Source organism: Sardina pilchardus, chromosome 21, assembly GCF_963854185.1.
Source record: "Sardina pilchardus chromosome 21, fSarPil1.1, whole genome shotgun sequence".
NCBI classification, from domain to species: Eukaryota; Metazoa; Chordata; class Actinopteri; order Clupeiformes; family Clupeidae; genus Sardina; species Sardina pilchardus.
This window is the reverse complement of record NC_085014.1, coordinates 29535521-29556323: the sequence shown is the minus strand read 5'-3', so window position 1 is coordinate 29556323 and position 20803 is coordinate 29535521. Positions and strand designations below refer to the sequence as shown.

The window sequence follows — 20803 nt, the reverse complement described above, 5'->3', positions numbered from 1 at the left end:
TGTTCCCAACACCACACTTAGGAAATGAATGCAAGATTATTCAAGAACAATTCTTTCAACCAAACTGCTGTCCATTTCAACATTTACCCCCCCCCCCCCCCCAAAAAAAAAAAAAACACACTCACACTCATACCCCACCCCATCCTATCCCACCTCCATCAAGTCTGGGCAACATGGCATGGGAGCAAATAGTTTCTTGGATTCAGTCACAACTGAATGGTTTCATTTTCAAGCCCTTGACTGGAATTACATCAGATGCTCCTCAGATTCACGTCCGGACAATTCCCACTACATAATATACACCTTTTCAGCTTGAGAGAAATTGAAGACCTCTTTGGTTCTGGGACAAACCACCTTGTCATCTTGGCGAATGGATAGAAGTGACTGGGAAAAACAAAAAACACTGATTTATGAAACATGTACAACCCAATTAACAAAAACAAATAGAATGAAAGCTTTTAGTACACAACTGCAATATTTTCTTCAGTAATTAGGCCTACTTAAAATGACACAGGGTATAGTACTTGGTATATGCTTTCTGAACATTAAAATAACAATTAAGAATAATAATGAATGTATCAATTTACACTCAAACTACAGTTTAAATCAACAGTCATAATAGTGATCACAATAAATGTCATTGCTAAGTAGTATCAGACAAATGACTTTTAAAAGGTGAATAATTGAAAGCTTCTCAAATGCATCAGGGCCATTTCTGTAACTGACAGCACTAGTTAGATGCTCATCAGTAGATTGAAGTGGTCAAGAGGTGGAATAGAGCAAAATCATATACACCAGTTAGGTCCAGTCAAACTATCAATTCATTTCTGATTCAATGACGGGCATTCCACAAGTCATCATGAGATGTATAGCGATAGTCATAGCCATATCCCACTAGAAATCACTCCACATATTGCATTAAGTTATTCACACAAACATTCCATTCATTCAAAGCGAGAGAGCAGCGATTTCATAATGTCACATTTCAGTGAGAAAATTGAGCAAATAAAGAGTGGATGAATGTTCAATTAATATGAGACGTCTAGACACGTAAGTAGACTACAAGTTATTTACTGTATGCACAATAATAATAAAAAAACCTTCTTGAACGCTTTATCAGTTACACCACTATCCATGCTCAACCTTTTAACAGGGCGAGCAAACTGTGAGAGAGCATCAGACCTTATGAATATTGTACCATGAACCGACTACTGCACATCTCAAGACTGTACCTACATGCCCAGAGAGATTCAGTCATCAATATGACACCAAATTTAAAGGGATTATCCGGAGTAAGCACTTTAGATCAATTTACAGATTATTGGGAGTACATACGTTGAGTTGACATCCGAATGACATGATTTGATGTCAACTCAACGTATGTACTCCCAATCATCCGTAATTGATCTGAAGTGCATTTTACTCCGGATAATCCCTTTAAATGCAGTTTTAGTTAGGGTCACTAAAAATGAACTTTAGCTGAAGATGATGAACTACACTCCAAGGACATTGGCCCTCATTCATCAACCGAGCGTAGAAAACAGTGTAGATCTGAGTGTAAAAATCATCTTACGACGGGGATCACATGTGATTCATGAAACTTTCGTATAACTCAAATTGCAGTGTAAGAAAAAACACATGTTGATAAATGTGGCGGCTGGAAACAAGCGTAATATAAATTTCATGTCCATATGCTCATTTCATTGGCCTCGCCCCTAGAATTTACGACATGGAGGTGCATTATACGAAAGAGAAAAATTTGTGACTTTGAGATACAGTAGTCAAAGTCACACACTGACGTTGCAAGACCAGCTGAACCTTGTTCATTTTGACAGCTAGAAGCCAGGGAACTATGGCGCATGCAACAGACTTTTTTCGCAGAGATAAATCATACTACAAATACATTCATTACAAAATCATTCGACACTGCTATTTGCCATTTGAAAATAATAATAAAAAAAATATTTATGACTGTTGCACTTTCCAAAGAGAAAGTAACTCTCTCCACATATTCTATGGCTATCTTAAGCCATCAAATATGTCAACAGCTACATTCTGCAAGTAGGCTACAAATGTGCAGAAAAGTCTCATGTCCAAGATATTCCATGAATTCAACTATTCAACTTTCCAATCCACCACCGATTTACTGCTGCATGGTGCTATGCCGTCTGAAAAACATGCGTACACGAGTTGAGACTAGAAGTGAGATTCAAACGTAGCAACTGCTCAAGTTCAAATTGATAAATGCCATGCTTTGCGTGGAAATAAGTGCATACGCCTGTCATACGCCTGTTTTACGTTGTACGTATGGTTCATAAATTAGGGCCAATGAAACTTCTATGGAGCTATAAAACACTATCTGACCAGAATTGTGATGAGTGCTTTTAAATATGCTGGGTTGGGATAAAGGCTACACAGGCTTGACAAGAACCACATTCATTCACATTAATTAACTATGCTGTGTGTTTTGTGTAGTCAAGTCAATCAGTCATTTTCCATCACAGAGCAAATAAAATGGAAGAAATAAGTAGCAGAGTAACCTTGACCACATATTGCAATATCAAACAAAACAAAATAATAATAATAAAAAACCCAAGTTTACAGCCCAGCTTTGCTCTGATTACTCACATTGTACCCATATACATAGCCATTGGGCAGCATCATAGGTGGATTGTTCTCATTCATGACCTCGCCTGAAATTTTACAGACTAGCCGTGAGTTTGCGCAATGGGCCATGGGTAGTGGTTGAGCCAGTTTGTTTAGAGACTTGCTGCACACTGGACAATCTGGGTTTTTGGAGGATCCATCTTCCTTATAGCATTGGCTAACAGCAACATGTCAAGGGGAATCAGCATAAGAATCCTTCAACCTCATTATGTTAACATTTTCTCAAACACAGGCAATGAAGGGAGTAATGTACTTCACCAATGCTTTTTATTCAAAGTAACTAAAGTGGATATCTACGTTTGTAAGAAAACAATTTTTCTATGACACACTGCCAGATTGTGTGAGGCTATTTCAACAGTCCTTGCTTTTAACAGCAGTTTTGTTAATCACACTCACAATTACATGCAAGCGCACACACACACACACACACACACACACACACACAAATATAAACCATTTCCAGCACTAGTCATGCACCACACCTAAAATCAGAGAAGAATAGTCTACAGTAATTTCTCGCATATAAGCCGCATTGTGTATAAGCCGCAGGACTGTGTTTTATGCAACTTAAAAGGAATAAAGCCATATTAACACCATATTAACTGCCCCCTGTATTAACCTCATAGCTGAAGAAATTTTGTAAAATCAATGTATAAGCCGCGGCTAATAGTCGGGAACCTGTGCAAAATTACAAAAACTGTCATAGATGGACCTGACCGTACATAAATGTAAGCCAATAAAAAGTATTGTGCTGTATAGCCCATCCATTCTAAAAACCATAAAAGGATACGGGGTTTTGATGGCAGAGAGTCCAGCCTGAAGTGTGATTGTGAACACAGAGTTGTTGCCCAGCTGGTGTAATCTGTAGTTATCATATCTAAACTGCTGAATTAGCATCTTCCAGCGAGCTGGATCCAACAGATCCTAGGGGGAATGAGAACAAAAATAAAACCAATTTAGTTGTGATGCCACCATTTGATTAGATCAAAACAGAAATGATGATACTTTAAAATAATTTCAAACTGAAAACCTCTATTTGGAAGGGATCATGGTCATCAAGATAATCAAGAAGGTAATATGTCTTGCCTATGTTAAACATACTTCATCAATCGCACACATTACCTTATAGGGGGAAATGTGTGTGTCGGAGGGAAAGGCAAGCATGCCCATCACCTGCCGCACTTCATCTAACTGCCCACCTTCAGCCTGGCTGAAATGCTTCCGTGCATGTCTAAAGCAAGAAATGGAAGATCATGAGCAATGGTGTCAGAGAAGAAATCCCTTGCCAGATTATCTGCCAAAGTATCTTACCTGACAGCATCCATGCGTTTGTTTTGTCGGATGAGTTCGATAAACTCCTGAATCCTCAAACTGAACTCCAAGCAGCTCTACAATGAAAGGCTCATATGAATTCCATTTCATTAGCAGATACAACCAAACTACATCATGTCAAATTAATGAGATTCTCTTTCCCAGTATTTCCATTTCTTCTAAAAGCCTCACACATTCTTGTACCATTCAGTAAGAAAATCCTGTGAAGTCACCACTAACACATTTAGTCTACTGTAAAAGCTCCAACATATTGACGAGCACTAAAAATGCAAAAATAAGTCATGTCACTGCATTTGCTGTCTTAGTAGTTATTTCAACATACTTTCATCTTGCGAAGCCGTGACTTGTTATCATGGCACCATGCTAAACAAGTGCCAGTTTCCTGTCGTTCCAGAGACTCCTCCACTTCCTTTGCGGTGAGAAACATTTCAATGTTGACCAAGTCCTGTAACATACCAAGAGAAAAAAAGTCTTACATGAAGGCATCACTGATCTACACCATTACAGGAAAAAATGAATCATATTTCAAACTAGAAAAGCACTCAGAGAGCGCAGACCTCCGCCTGCATTGTTCTACCTAGGGTGTCATACATTTGAACCTGAGCTATTCAGATCGCCACCACGTGGCCATACCATGCCATTACACCACTAAGCAAAATACATAAACGCCTCCGGATTCCTGACGGAAATACGTATCACTCCCAAAATTCAATCACTTCTTCCTTGGGTCATTTCTGATTTTTGAATTTCATTGAAATCCATCCATTACTTTTTGAGTTATCTTGCTAAAAAACAGACAGACAGACAGACAGACAGACAGACAGACAGACAGACGCCGGTCCCCGATGAAAACATATACCTCCTTGGCGGAATTAAAAGATGAACTATGGAGGTGGGTTCAATGTATACCAATATCAGGGTGAATAAAAATTGTACCTCGATACCACTTTGCCGTGCAAGCTTCACAGCCGTGTTGTAGTAACCACAGCGTAACAGGTGCTCGACCATCATGCGGTCCATGCGCTTCTTCTTCCACACATTAACTCCAGCTGACTGGTCGCTGCTGTGCTCCTTCAGGTGCTCAATCCGCCGCTTACACAGTTTAGCACTCTCATCCTCTGCTTGGATGGACTCAGCAGCCTAACAGAAGAACACATCGTATCGTATGAGTACGGGCATGCTTGCTCACAATACTCTCACACACACCACACCAACACACACACACACACCAACACACACACACACCAACACACACACACACACACACACACACACACACACACACACACACTGGCAGAAGGTTGTAGTTTGACATAATATATTCCTGTATTGCACAAGGTGTCAATCTCAACCATGTTGTTTGTCTGCCTGCAGTTCACTGTTAGCTATTCATATTCACAGGGAAATATCAACTCTGCCCCCAGGTTTTCCCATTTAAAACGTGTCTCTTCTCAAGTTAGAAAGTGCAATAAGACTGAAAACTGAAAATGAAACCTGGTGTTTTTCTAGGCTGATTTGACATGGAACTACACTCTCATCTGGCGTAATAATCAAGGCAAGTTGCAAACGTACCATGGGCGCAGTGATACCACGCACTACTTCCTGCTTGTTGCCTATGGGGACTATTTTCAGATATCACGACGCCATTGACGTCTTTAAACGGCAATTTAGACCCATATGTTGACTGCCATTGACGTCTATAGACGTCAATTGCATTTTTCAATGGGGAGGGCTCATGGGTGGGCTTGGGAACGATCTGGCAGAGTTTCAGGCTTTTAAACAGACTGTACTAGCGATCCGAACTGTTAGATGGCAGCAGTGCCATTTGGATCATTAGTATCTGCCTCCAGAGTGCACATGCAGAGACAAACATTAAGAAAACACAATCAAGATTGACCACAGTGGATCTAGTTTGCAGGTGGTCCAGCAAATAAATGTGCTTACTTCTTACATCAAGGATGGAAAACACGTGAACGGTATGATCCATTTACATTGGATATTGCTATATAGACTAACAACAACTTTGCTAGTGCTAGCTTGCTAAGTCTACCGTCCTGTTCAGAGTCTATAGCGACCATCAGAGTCCCTAGCAACCTTGACGAGACTGACGAGATAACAATCGTGCAATCGTGCTTGACATACTACTGAAACACTAATATTAAAAAGTTGATTTTCACAAAAAGATCGTTTCTCCATTTTTTGGTCAAAATCAGTGTTTTTAGCAAAACTAACCCTTGTTCTACTGACGATTACTAAATAACGGTAAACGATAGAAACAAACCGTTTTTCTTGGTGAAAGGAGAGAGTCTACTCTTTCATTTGGCAGCTTGTGTGTTTACATAGTCATAAAACTCACTGTTCGGTGGATCTTAGAAAAACAGTCAAAATGCTGTAAAACGTCTGGCAGTATGGAGCGCTCTGCACTGAAAATGGCTGGCAGCCAATGAGATAAACATTACCTTCCTAAGGAAAAATCTAACAAAATAACACTTAGATATAAAGTAGGGCTGGGCAACTCAATAATGAATTCAAAAGTAATATATAGCACATTTCTATTTTAAAAGTGCTGCCATATGAACGCAAGTGTCATAGCATTTTTTCTGCAAACATTTAACATCAGCATTTTGTTTATACAGTAGCAGTTAAATAAATGATTTAGTGTAAATCTCAACTTACACAATGTAATCAAAACAAATACAAATTTAAAGCTTATTGTACACACTTTTTTTGTAAAACCTTTAACAGTGTGTGTATATTTCCATAATACTTGTTGTAATAAGCCTAGCCTGGTATAATGTCAAAATATTTTTTTATTTAGGCCTATAGGGGTGGGTGATATGGGCAAAAATAATATCTTGATATTTTTTGTGATTTTGACGATAACGATAATTAGTCGATATCCTTTAAAAAAATTTTTTTAAAAGTCTGAGTTACTTTACAGCTCATTATTTCTGAGTAGCAACATTACTATTATAATCAATTACCAACCTGTGACTTTTTAACCAAATCAACCAATGCATTGTCACTCCATGACACATTTGTAATTTTGCCCCCACTTGTGTGTGTGGTAATGATGAAGTCAACCAGCTACATTAGAATAGATGGATAGGGCTAACCAATTTCCCAAGGGAAACTGATGCTGAAATTCTTTTCAAACTTTTACTGTAAAACTAAGCAGAACAACAGAGTACATTTCAGTTATTTCCTAAATGTTTTGTTAGAGTGCAGTCACGTAGGCTATCATTCCAAGTTACAGAATAGAAACGAATGCATTAGCTTATGGCTAATGTCTATGTGAAATCCCATAGAAATGCTAACGGTTAGCATAATCGATCAAATTAGATATTTAAAGAGCGAACTTCAGTCCATTTAGCCTACAGCTTGGGCTACATAGTCTTTGTTTACAACTGAATATTAAAATACTCAAGGCTAATGTTTTCTTTCCATTCAACAATGTTACCGTGTAGGAAAAAACTACTGTTTAACTTATCAATGCCACTTGAACAAAGTAGCCGCAAATCCAGCGCAAAACATAAACATTAGACGTGCCTGTGACAACGTGCACCGTGAACATGTGACTTGCTCTTGCACTGCTGCAGCCAGTGGCTTCTCTCACTTCTGTTGCACATCTCCTGATTTCGTGAATAGGCTATGGAATTTCAATGCGTGATGAGACGCCTGTGACCAGCCAGTGAGCAACAGACTTTTACAGTATAAAATAAATAATAAAAACTGCGTTAATGCACGATAAAATAATTGTCGGCGTTAAATGATTGATGAGTTGACGTGATATTAATGCGTTAACGTGCCCAGCCCTAACATAAGGGTAATGTATTATTATTATTATCATCATCATCATCAATTATATTACTAGTATTAAAAATAAACAGTTGTGCACCAGCAGCAACTTGGAACTAGCCTGACGAGCCAGACCCACATCAAGATGTAGGGTCTGGACACTCACCGTAGACAGGGCTCAATCGGAGGGGTGGGATAAACAGTTGTCTTTCAAATTCCCTCCCCGCAATAGGATAACGCTAAACGAATCATCTTCTTGTTTTCAAGTAGCAGGATGCGTAACCTTAACCTGACTTTCGCCAGATCCTGTAGTTCGCTGTCTGCTTCACACAAGGATCTGGGACTTCTCGATAGGAGATGTATTTCTGAAGGCGGGTCCTTGTAAAACATCCTCGCATGTGATTCGATAAACCACTTGCCTGTTATCTTGAATGACGTGCTAGGCTTCTTCAAGCTCTTGCCAAACCCGGTCGGAAGAAGAGTAAAAACATCCTTGCCACCAATAAATGTCTTCAAAACTATTCTCTGTTAATCTTTTAAAGAATGAATACTCGATAGATTCGACAAAACGGTTGAAATAGCAGAATCAATGTCAGCACAAGACTCCTCGCTGCGTGCCGCCATTGTTATTTGAATCAAACACTCGCTTCGGCGCTCCTGATTGGTTGCTTATTTTTTGAACACTGGCCCAGGGGTTTGGATTGCCCTCGCGTCCAGACCCTTGTGTGGAGCTCAGCGAAACGCCTCTGGTGGAGCATTGCGGAACTACAAGGGTCTGGCGAGAGTCAGGCTAGCGTAACCTTCCCTCTCCACGCAATAGGATAACGGTAAACGAATCATCTTCTTGTTTTCAAATAACAGGATGCGTTACCGTCGCAACTTCTGGTCGCATGTCAGTCACCATTATGTTAAGCCCGCCCACCGACTTTATACACGCTGTGATTGGATCGCTGGTGCTTCGGGTTCTCAGCTCCCTGGCTCAATGGATCGTGCCTAGACTGCCCCGCCAGCCAAATTACATTTGCTGCCGCTAGGGGCGTCTAGATTTCTAGGCTAACTTGGAACAGCATTCAAATTCAAGTTCACAGTTATTACGAAATAATAATCTACTCAACAAATGCATAATTTTCTCCCATCAAAACAATTTTGCAGATAAAAATCCCATATTAGTGACATACATTGAAACACCCCTGCCAAAATGGTGTCACCCGCGAAACCCCTCTATTTACTCATAGTGGTACGGTCCCTCAGTTTCCCCACGATAAACTAATTATAGTTCACACAGAGTTTATCTAATGAATGAGAGGTTTTTAACAGCCAATTTGAACATTTGCATGTCTTGATGCCAAGAACAGTTTATACAGATATGAGATGAAAATGACAATGGGTTTAGTTTGAGTAGCCTATTTTGTGTTGACTGTTACACATTAAACGTGTTGCCTAAATGCAACAAAAAGCATGAAGATCGTAATTAACCTATGACAAATAGTGTTTAGTATAGATATTCTTCTGATTCTATGACATAAATTTGGTATCTGTATTTATCCCATCCGTGAATTTAAACACTCAGAGCACACAATGAGGTGAGGTTCACTCTAACCCGCAGCAGTGACAGTGAGCTGTCTGCTACAGCGGCGCTAAATGGCTGGTTGCGCGTCATGGCTCAGCCTTTTTTTCGAAATTAACGAATTAATTTAACGAAATTAAATTAGGATCGGCCCATGGATCTGCTCATTTTTTCCGATCCCCGATCCAGCTATTTTGTTCATATCGGGGCCGATATCAGATCCAAATATCGGATCGGTGCATCCCTAGTTTGTTTAGGCTTTTAGGATCTGCCAGCTAAGCATCCAATATTCCACACATGGACCCTGGCATTGCACTCATGCTTGTGTGATATTACAAACATTTGACCAACTTAAAGCAACACTAAAGCACTTTTCCTCTGTCGCAAGCACACTATCTGTTTATCCAGCAAATAACGATATCCACAGACAAGATAGAGTATGTTGCATGATTTTATTGTATGTTGTGATGTATTGCGACATCGAAGCAGGTCAAATTTGTAGTTTCTTAGATCTCATTTCATTGAACTACACAGATACTAGAGGTGGGCATAGATCAATTTATTTAATCTAGATTAATCTCACTGTAATCTTGAAATTAATCTAGATTAATCTAGATATATTTTAGGTGCACCAGCGCAAAATGTAGGTGCACCCACATTTTTCATTGCATCGCCTTTAACGCTAAAAGGTCACCTTTTTATTGCTGTCCTTTCATATAATGATTTTTTAACAACAAAAAGCCTAGAAAAAGCTTGAAACACAATAAAAGAATATTTTCTTTACAAAATGATTTATATACGATAAGCCTATTCTACATACTGAAATTTCTGATATTCATGACAGCACACTTTATGCAGATTGTAGCCTACTATTCATATTACAACTCTGCCTCTTTAATTCAGCTGTCTGCTTGAAACCTCAAAATGTAAACAAAGTAGCATAGTTGGCTAGTTTATCATAGTTTACTGGTTGGACTGTTCAGTTTCCCCTCGTGTGTTTACTGTACGTTTCGATGTGGGCTAATACTTTTTCTCCTTTCGAGTTTTGGAGTTGGAAAACATTGGTATTGAGATTATCATCCAACTCATGCAAGAGTGACTTGAATGTAAGAGTTTTAATCAACTTTCTGCAGCAATGATGCTAACCGGAATTTATATTAATTTAGCTAACGTCTTATATGCATCATTGCTTTTACGATTGTGAATGTTTTATTTGGATTAAATGTGCATGTCGAGGGGCGGGTCGCGAGTGTCCATTGAGCGCGCACAGGAGGGAGAGGGAGAGCAAGAGAAAGCGGGCCAAGGAGAGGGGGGTTACTTCTATACTGTTTGGTAAAGTTGCACGCATAATCTACAATGACAACTTGTGAAAGAAAGCAGCCGAGCAGCATCAGGTGCACCAGTGTGACCTAGACTTTTTTCAGGCGTACTCTTAAACATTTGCCGTTCGCGCTAAAATATCAAGGTGAAAGTGATCATACCTTGCGTGGTATAGACCCAGCTCCCAGCCCAACTTTGAGAATAGATTAACGCCGATATTTTTTTAATCGCCCGATAAGAGTTGCACGTTAACACCGATAACGGCCCACCACTAACAGATACGCTACCCGATATGGTAAAGTTACATAGTCAGCGGTGCGGTTATAGCCGATAGAGGGCCGCAAAGTGTTGCTTTAAGTACACATCACACCCTCCTTGAGGTGCTTGATGCATATGCATCTGGGTAGCTTGAGTAGACTAGCGCTGTTTCTCAAAGTCAAGGATGGGTCCTTCAAAGCCACTTTCTCAAGGACGTTACATCATCAAATCTCGTCAAGCAGTGTTCCAAAGTCAATAATGCTTTAAATTGTATCAAGTACTGGGTCCTTCGTTCTGAGAATTTCTTAGAATTTTGGAGGATGCATCGATGAATCCTCGACATGAAGAGATAACATGTTTTGTTAATGTCATCGCATATTTGCTCAGGCATTTATATCAAGTTATTGTGCATATTCATCATAAATGCATGTCAATGTGTATGAGTAGTTGTGTTTTGATAGACTTTTGTCATTAATTTATCTGTGAACTTCGCCCAATGCAAAGTTTGTACAGGTTTAACAGACTGTACAGACAGGCTACCATTACCGTTGCCAATAATAACTTTTCATTGACACTAACATAATTATAAGCTACGGATTGTGATATGAAGACCAAGTCGAATGTGGAAATACTGTAGGCTACTCAAAAAAAAGTTTATTTAGAGGAAAGTGCATCAGCACAGTTGTCACCACTCCTGTTAAGGCAGCACAATTTCCACGGTTCAAATGAAGCACGTAGGCGGAACCGTGCATGGTTGACGTGCACATCCACACTCGCTAGGCTGTTCCATTGCATGTGATCTTGACGGCTAGGGAGGGTACTGGGAAGGTGTGTAGCCTTGTCTCTCTAGCACCTATCAAGGATGCGCTCTTGACTTTGAGAAACAGCGTAAGAATCAGCCTCACTTTGCTGTCAGATCCATCAGGTGGCAGCTAAGTTTCTGTGTTACTCCCCTCACCCTTCATATTTTAGTGGTTAAATGAGCCAAGTTATGAAGTATGTAACACCTGCCCAGGTGTATGAAACAGTGCACTGTATTGCTGAATATTATAACACTCAGACCAGCAATGAATAGGTCTATGTTGACCCATGATAATACATCGATAGTTATGTACGAATGTAACAACAAAATTGGGTGCAAACGAGAGTTGCAAACGAGACATAATACATACCTTCCGTTTGAGAGCACTCAACTTCTCCACCACGCCATCGAGTAGTGATACCACAGAGTCAACAACAGGAAAGTTGCTGAGGGTTTTCTCCAGTTCAGCTACCACCATGGTTACGTGGCTGGTCTCCCGATCAATATTTTTCTGGGCTGCTCGGAAACGCTTATTCAAAGTCTCATATGGTACCTGTAAAAAAAAAATACAGCATGAAATTGAAATATTTAATTTTAAGCTTTCCTTCACACAAAGAATTCAACTACCTTATGATGTAGAGGGTCACAATTATCAGACAATTATCTATGCATCACAATTGATCTTGGCCTTAAATTTTAATAACTAGAAAAGCACTCACAGAGCACAGTTACCTCCACCTGCATTGTTCTTCCTAGGTTGTCATACATTGAACCTAAACTATTCAGATCGCCACCACAATGCCATACCATGCCATTACACCACTAAGCTAAATACATAAACGCAAAATTAAATTACGGATCACTCCCAAAATGTAATCGTTTCTTCCTTGGGTCATGTCCGACCTTCCCTGAAAATCTCACCTAAAATCCATCAATTACTCTTTGAGTTATCTTGCTAACAAACAGACAGACAAACGCCGGCCGGTCCCCAATGAAAACATATACCTCCTTGGTGGAGGTAAATATAACCACGCACCCAGATATTAACTTGAAAGAGGGGAGGTCTATGGAAATATTGCATAGCCTTCATTAAAATTTCATATCTACACTGAGGGGATGTTCAGTTCCAAATGGGTAGAGGGTAGAGGATTTAACAAAGCGGCCAATCAACAACCTAGACCATTCAGTCAAAAACAAAATTCCCTGACAAATCAACTTTGTTGGCAAAACACATCACCAACACTAGAAAAGCACTCAGACAGCGCAGACCTCTGCCTGTATTGTTCTTCCTTCGTTGTCACATTTGAACCTAAACTATTCAGATCGCCCATCTGGCGTAATAATCAAGGCAACTTGCAGCTACTGGCACTACTACTGCTTGTTGTCTATGGGGACTATTTTCAGATGCTGCGTAAGAGATCACTGCGCCTATGGTACGTTTGCAAGTTGCCTTGATTATTACGCCAGATGAGAGTGTAGTTCCATGTCAAATCAGCCTAGAAAAACGCCAGGTTTCATTTTCAGTTGGTCTTATTGCACTTTCTAACTTGAGAGGAGAACGTTTTAAATGGGAAAATTACCAGAAATCTTAGTCACTTTTAAACATGAAGCTAGCAGGCGAGAAGCTAATGGTCTAATCCGATTCAATGATCTATGCTAGGCTGAAGCTAAAAGTTGTATCGCCAGACTCACAGAATGGCTGGATGAACGGGAACAAGGTAAATATCGATTGTTTTGCTCGAGGGGAGGTGGAAAATAGCATATTTCCAAAAATGGCGGAATATCCCTTTAAGATTGAACATTAGTCTGGGGAGGCTGTCCTTTGACTCAACGAGGCGTGATCAATGGGCATCGTTCAAATGACTCCATGAGCAATTGCCACGAGCAGGGCTAGTTGGTAAATTAAACTTTTAGCCTACTAAAGCCGGTCGGTAGAATCGCAAACACGTCCTTCTTCTGTATGAACCGCCTATGTGTTGCAAATTAGCACCTGTGCTAAAACACTCAAATCCATGCATCTGGTTTGTCCAATGTAATTGCTATGTCCATACCAAATAAACATTAATAATAATAATAATAAAAAACTGGGGGGTATTCCATCAAGCGAGCTAACCGTAAATCGCGGCTAACTTTGATAAGCCTCGCTAATTTTAGAGAGAGTTCGGTTCCATTACTCCTGCTGACAGGAGTCTCAGCTGAGTTGCTGGGGTAACATATGCTTCTGAACTAACCTGGTCGGTGGCAGGCTAACTGCCGAGCTAAATTAATCTGTGTGGCAAAAAAAAAACACCAGTCGGAAAACGAGTCCCAAACCATTGGTTACGTCAACCTGTGCTTTCGTCACCTGTAGCCTACAACTTAAAAAATAGACGGAGAAACTTTTTTCCGACAGTGTTGCAAGCATTGATTAAGGCTAGCTATTCGCTAGTTTCAAAGAATTTCTGAAAATTATGCAACTTACATTGTTTGAACTTGATCTGTGTGTGGTCCAAGAAATATTACGGCTCTGCACAAAGTAGGCCTACGTCTTTCGTGGTGTCATGCGCAGCGTAACAGGATATCAATCTAAATATGTTTTGCGTGTTCTCAGGTTCGGTTCCCATGCCATGAATTTCCATAGGCTATGTTAACACATTAATATTGACATGTTTAGTTATAGGCTACTCTTTAATGAAAGGCATCACTATTGATAAGGGTCATGTAGGCCTACAGTAGCTTGTTCAGTGACAGTAGGCAGGCTGTCAGTGGGCTATAGCCTACGATGAGGCAAGCCAGCCTACAGTTTATTCTGTAAAGGCTATAATAATTAAAACCGCTTCATATAGTCTATGATTAGGCCTATAGTTTCGGATATCAAACCAACTGTATTACACAAATTAAATTAGGCCTATGAAATGACATATTGAAAGCCAAATTGCATTTCAGATAATTATATTTCACAAACACTTTGGCAGAACTATATGCTTATGGGAGACAATAGGTTTTCTCCCAATACTCCCAGGACAATACGAATTTATTTTATGACCACCGAAAAAATATTTTAGAGTGAACCCTTTTAATCTACAATGGTTATCAATGTTGAATAGCTGCCAAAGTTGTTTTGAGTTTAAATAGCCTACTTATTCACTCGTTTTGTTCAGACAATCAAAGTCCCAATTCAAACCATCATAATTACTGTTTAGCGATTTACACGATTTATTGATTACTTCCGATGAAAATCCTGTAGATGGCGCTTGTAAATCGAACTGAAATCTTCTAGTTTGCCTTAATTTTACGACATGTATCCTCTTTTCGTCAATCTATGGTTTTGGTCTACTTTTCTACCTCGTGCACGAGCAGACATGAAGCTGATTTTAGCCTCGTTTGAATAAACGAGGGCAAGATGCAGCTAACTTGAGTTAACGGAACGGCTTTAGCTTCAAGTGGAAGTCTACACTAGTTCAAGCCAGGCTATTTCTGTTGAGCGCCGCCTTGTTTAGCGAGGTTGATGGAATACCCCCCCGTTCCAGGGCTGTTCTGTTTTCAAAGAAAACTTGCCTTTAAAATCTTCCAAAACAGAAGGGACAGCAGCTGCTGCTTTCATTTTGTTGCTGCTTAAGTTTCGTTATCGTCACGTCACCGGCCAATAGCGTGCCAGGACTAGAGTATGGCCGTTTCTGATTGGAGCAAAAGGTTCTGGCAGTAAGCACAGGATCTAGATCTGCTGGTTTCCAGCCTGAGTTGCCGGGCGAAATTCAAATTCAAATTCAAACAACTTGGCAACCACTTCCATAGAGTACTTGAGATGGTTGATAGGATGCTGCTAGAGCAATCATAGTGGTAACTAAGTGGATCAGTTGCTAGGTTACAGGGATGCTGGCGAGAGATGCTGCTCCGTCTGGCATGTTTTTGTTTGTTTTTATGTTAAGTTCTTAATTTCATGTAATGTTCTGTTAAAGGTTGGGTATGGGATTCGCTAAACGCTAGCAGATACAAAATACACAACTCAATAGTCCTACCCTTTTTCCTCAAAGCTGCCTAACTCCATCCATTCGAAGAACATGGACGCGCATTCATGCATGAGTGAAAATTAAGATGCGCAAGAGCGAGCCAGGCTAGGCACTCTTAACAGGGGTAGAGCTATATAAAATGAAAAGCCAGCCCTGGCATCTATGCAGCTAGCCTAGAAATCTACATGCCCCTAGCGGCAGCAAATGTAATTTGGCTGGCGGGGCAGTCTCGGCACGATCAATAGAGCTTAGGAGCTGAGAACTGGAAAATCAAGCTGGCCAATCACAGCGTGTATAAAGTCGGTGGGTGGGCTGAACATAATGGTGACTGACATGCGACCATAAGTTGCGACGGTAACACATCCTGCTATTTAAAAACAAGAAGATGATTCGTTTAGCATTATCCTATTGCGGAGAGGGAATTTGAAAGACAACGATTTATCACACCCCTCCCATTGAACCCTGACTACGGTGAGTTCCCAGACCCTACATCTTGATGTGGGTCTGGCTCGTCAGGCTGCTATACAGCACTATATGAGCTCTAGTCTCCATACAATCGCTCACATCAGCTTTCTCCCCGAGCAGGTTACTTAGCTAGCTAATTTAACGTTCTTTATATTCATTCATCATTCATTCATTCAACCTTTGATGAACCAAGCCGATATAACAAAATAATGAAGTAACAAGAAATATGGTATAATAATTCTGATTAAAAGAGAGAGAGGTAGAAAAAACAAATAAGAGTATATAGGTCTAGGCCTATAAATAAAACAAAGCAAAATGAATTAACTCATTAACTGCCATTGACGTCTTTAAACGTCAATTTAGACCCATACATTGACTGCCATCATTTGCATTTTTCAATGGGGAGGGCTCATAGGTGGGGTTGGGAACGATCTGGCAGTTTCAGGCTTTTAAACAGACTGTACTAGCGATCCGAACTGCTAGATGGCAGCAGTGCCATTTGGATCATTAGTATCTGCCTCCAGAGTGCACATGCAGAGACAAACAGCAAGAAAACACAATCAAGATTGACCACAGTGGATCTAGTTTGCACGTGGTCCAGCAAATAAATATGCTTACTTCTTACATCAAGGATGGAAAACACGTGAACGGTATGATCCATTTACATTGGATATTGCTATATAGACTAACAACAACTTTGCTAGTGCTAGCTTGCTAAGTCTACCGTCCTGTTCAGAGTCTATAGCGACCATCAGAGTCCCTAGCAACCTTGACGAGACTGACGAGATAACAGTGCAATCGTGGTTGACATACTACTGAAACGCTTATGTTAAAGGGGACATATTATACCTCTTTTTAAACGAGGTTAGAATTGGTCTCTTCCAAATTGAGCCGTTTCTGGGCTGGCCACGCCTCCGGCTGCGTGTATTGATTACGCTGCTCGTTTCACAGGTGAAAATGACTACAAACAGAGCCGGCATCCAACCACATATGTTTGACCCTGGTGCTAGGGTTGGTCTATGCAAATTCCCTTAGTATTCTTTCTACTGATCTACAGAAAACGGATGGATGGGTTTTTTTCACGCTTGGAGTGTTGATAAGAACAGTAGAGGCCTAAATATGAACACAAAGGCCCGCAAAAAGTGAGTTTTGCATAATATGTCCCCTCTAGAAAGTTGATTTTCACAAAAAGATTGTTTTCTCCATTTTTTGGTCAAAATGTGTTTTTAGCAAAACTAACCCATGTTCTACTGACGATTACTAAAGAACGGTAAACGATAGAAACAAACCGTTTTTCCTGGTGAAAGAAGAGAGTCTACTGGTAGCTTGTGCGTTTACATAGTCATAAAACTCACTGTTCGGTGGATCTTAGAAAAACAGTCAAAATGATGTAAAACGTCTGGCAGTATGGAGCGCTCTGCACTGAAAATGGCTGGCAGCCAATGAGTTAAGATAACCATTACATTATAGAGGAGGAAGGGAAACAAATATGAAAAAAAATGCATACAATATTAATAATAAAATAATAATAATAACAAAATTGTTCCACAAATACCCAAAGACACATGATTTTAAATACATTATCGTAGAAGCACCAATTAGGCTAAATATCCATTTCAAAGATACCACGGTAGTTGCTATCATAGTTCATGGGACTGCATTGGAACAACTATTTTTTTATAGTTCAAATATTCTGATTGTGATCCTAAGTAAATGCCCTGTGAGTGGTACACCTTGAACAGTAACTGCAGCCACGTTGAGTCAGACAGGTCTATTGTCTCCATTACAGTATCAAAATGTCATTAGCTTAATTCACTGATGGGTAAAGAGGGCAATCAGGGTATACAAAACTTTAAGAGCGCCTACCGCCTACAGCTCACACAGGATCACACAGCAACATTATAACATACTGTCTAATGCATATGACACTGGTGGTTTGATTCACTACTGTGCCTCATTGGTCGATCATTTAAAATGGTCAGGAATGCATACCATGGCCTTACTTTTTTGTTGCTGTTGTTGACCGCACATGTGGTATAATCTATGCTTTTGTCACTTGAATAGGCCTACGTTTTCAATACAGCATCATCCAATACTGTGTTCTTTTTGTTGATGGGGTTGAGTGATTTTACCAAACCTTCAACTCATACAATAGTAAAGAAAATACAAAGACGCTCCTGTCTGCCAGCCTAGAATCAGCTAGTTTCAAAAATCACAAGAGTGTTCACATGATAACATGTAACATGATGATACACATTTTACATGCCCAGGTACCGACCGACCGACCGACCAAGCAGCTAACTGATATTTGTAATCCACCATCACCAAGTAGCTGCTAGCCTAACGTCAATCCTTGCACACTGGAGGCCAAATAATTTACCATTTTCCAACCGATGACAAAGTGATTGATAGCTAGGTTGAAAATCACAAACTGCGTTTACATATTTTACATGCCCAGGTGCCGATCAAGCAGCTAACTATAATCCACCATCGCCAAGTACGTTTACGTCAACTATTTGCCTTGCACGCTGGACAGCAAACAAATTAGAGCTGCTAGCAGCTACCATTTTTATTTTGACAGAGTGATTGTTATGTGAACATATGTCTCAGCATTTCCCCTCATGTACCATGTCCACCTGAACATGATCAGCCTAGTGCTACACGATGAATGGCACTGCTAATAACTGGATAGTGTATATTGATGTGTATTCCTACACATCGTATCAGTTAATGCATGTTGCCACTGTAACGTTATGGTACTTCACATCAAAACGTTACTGAAATTGAGGAACATCGACAACGTCAGCTAAATAGCAAACAAACGACTGCTAACGCTTCGTTCCTAACAAGAGCTAACGTCAGGATAGCTTACTTCAGAAATGTAGCTGGTTCGTCAAAGGCATCACAAACAGACCAGACTAACTTCGGTCACGCAGACATCGAAGACATGCTAACCTTGACATTACTGAAATTAATGAGCAACAACACAATAAGTAGCTTGAGTAAGGATGATGTTAACATTAAGTTAGCATGCGCGCACACACAACGTACACATACACAACGCTACACACACAGACGATAGGAGACGTTGACTAGCTAACGATGAGTGTTATTCTTATTCTTGCAGCCTTTCCCATGCCATCATTTTGAACGTCAGAGGTTGGTTACACAGACGATGGACAATTTTGTCGTAACGTTACTTAGCTAACATTACAGTTCAGCGTATAATATGATTGTTAGACAGCGAGCCACCAAGCTAACGTTAACGTTGACATTATCAAACGCACAGCCAGTCTTGTGCAATCTTAGCACATGAATAAATCAACCACAGTTAAGTATACGCTAGCTCGTAAAACTATGACTACTTCTAAGTTATAGTAAAACAGAAGAAGGGACCTTTAATGTCGGATATTCTTGAACCTTCAGGGCCATGGAGAGCTGTGCAGCTGTCTCATTGACCGCCATCTTCGCCTGGATTAAAGGGAAAACGGAGTTCAGTTCAGACAGTAGGCTGCAGTTGCACCTATGTAGCAGTAGCAGTAGTGTAGCAGTAGTAGTAGTATGGAACGCGGATTGGCTCATATGGAAGGCCCATAGGGTCAAAAACACGTGATTATTTTTCCACACGTAAACAACGTGTTGTCAATGCTACAACTCCTAGACAATGAACATAATAACATTGACAATCTCCAATCAACATGTTAACAACTAGTCATCTCAGATGTCTATTTCATATCATCGTGTGCCATTTGGCCAGTTAAAGGACAAGTCAAAGGAGCCAAACTTTGTGCAGTAGGTCTACCCAAATAGAGTTGGTCCTAGCAGTGATTTTCTATTGAAATGCCAAAGGGATGCCAACGTCAGTAATATTACAACACCAGAGAGATACCTGCGATTACAACACCTAATTTTTTCTTTTTCATTTTTAACTAGGTGGCGCTATACATGAGATGGTTATGGATGGGTTGACATGGCCACTTAAAGCCAACATGGCAAAAAAGTGGTCCTCCGGCCCTACGGTTCTCGAGATATTCACAGAAAACTGTATCCGGCCACCTACAGGCCAGTTGGTGTACAGTAGCATAAATTAATTTATTGTATGGTCCCCCATGAACAGAGTTCACCTTTGGCTAAGCCCCGCCCCCCTAGTTATTGTTGCGAAGTCCATCAGTCTAACCGGAGTCAGAGAATGGCCCTTTCCGAAACCAGCCCCTAAACTCTAACACTACACACTTCCACTTCGTTTGCGCGTTCACGCGAGGGTCCGCCACATTAAGTATCATCCGAAACGAATTTTGAGTCGAGTGAAGTGCCTAGGGAGAGGGGCTACCACGCCTCCAGGAGCAAGTCAGCATCGATGCTGACTTGAAACGCAGGTGCAACCGTTTTCAAGTGTTCGTGCAGCTCGCATATCTCCATGCCAGTTGTTTTTTGGTCCGTATGACAGCATTTACAGACAAAAGCGTGATTTAAGCTATATTGTAACAACTCATGTTTAGTTTGATACTCAGTAAAATGTGCAAGATCGTACAGAAGTAGGCTGTACTATTTAAACACATGTGCAGGTCGCATTTACAGCACTTTTATATTTTGATGTTAAATAAA

General features: G+C 40.3%; 1 protein-coding gene across 1 annotated transcript; it reads right to left on the bottom strand.

The window, feature by feature from the left end:
- Positions 1-122: 122 nt before the first annotated feature.
- On the bottom strand, positions 123-19726 carry maea (macrophage erythroblast attacher, E3 ubiquitin ligase). Its single transcript, XM_062524475.1, has 9 exons — positions 19595-19726; positions 12115-12297; positions 4936-5139; positions 4322-4444; positions 3979-4055; positions 3790-3898; positions 3458-3591; positions 2629-2824; positions 123-384 (listed from the first exon to the last, which is right to left on the bottom strand). Exons 1-9 carry the CDS (start codon positions 19661-19663, stop codon positions 289-291), a joined length of 1191 nt encoding a protein of 396 aa, XP_062380459.1. The 5' UTR covers positions 19664-19726; the 3' UTR covers positions 123-288.
- Positions 19727-20803: the final 1077 nt, after the last annotated feature.

Coding starts and splice junctions, on each gene's coding strand:
- maea (XM_062524475.1), bottom strand. CDS start 19,663: ATGGCGGTCAATGAGACAGCTGCACAGCTCTCCATGGCCCTGAAGGTT. Junction 4,445..4,935: donor CACGGCAAAGTGGTATCGAG/GTACAATTTTTA, acceptor GGTATGTTACAG/GACTTGGTCAACATTGAAAT. Junction 3,899..3,978: donor AAACGCATGGATGCTGTCAG/GTAAGATACTTT, acceptor TTCTTGCTTTAG/ACATGCACGGAAGCATTTCA.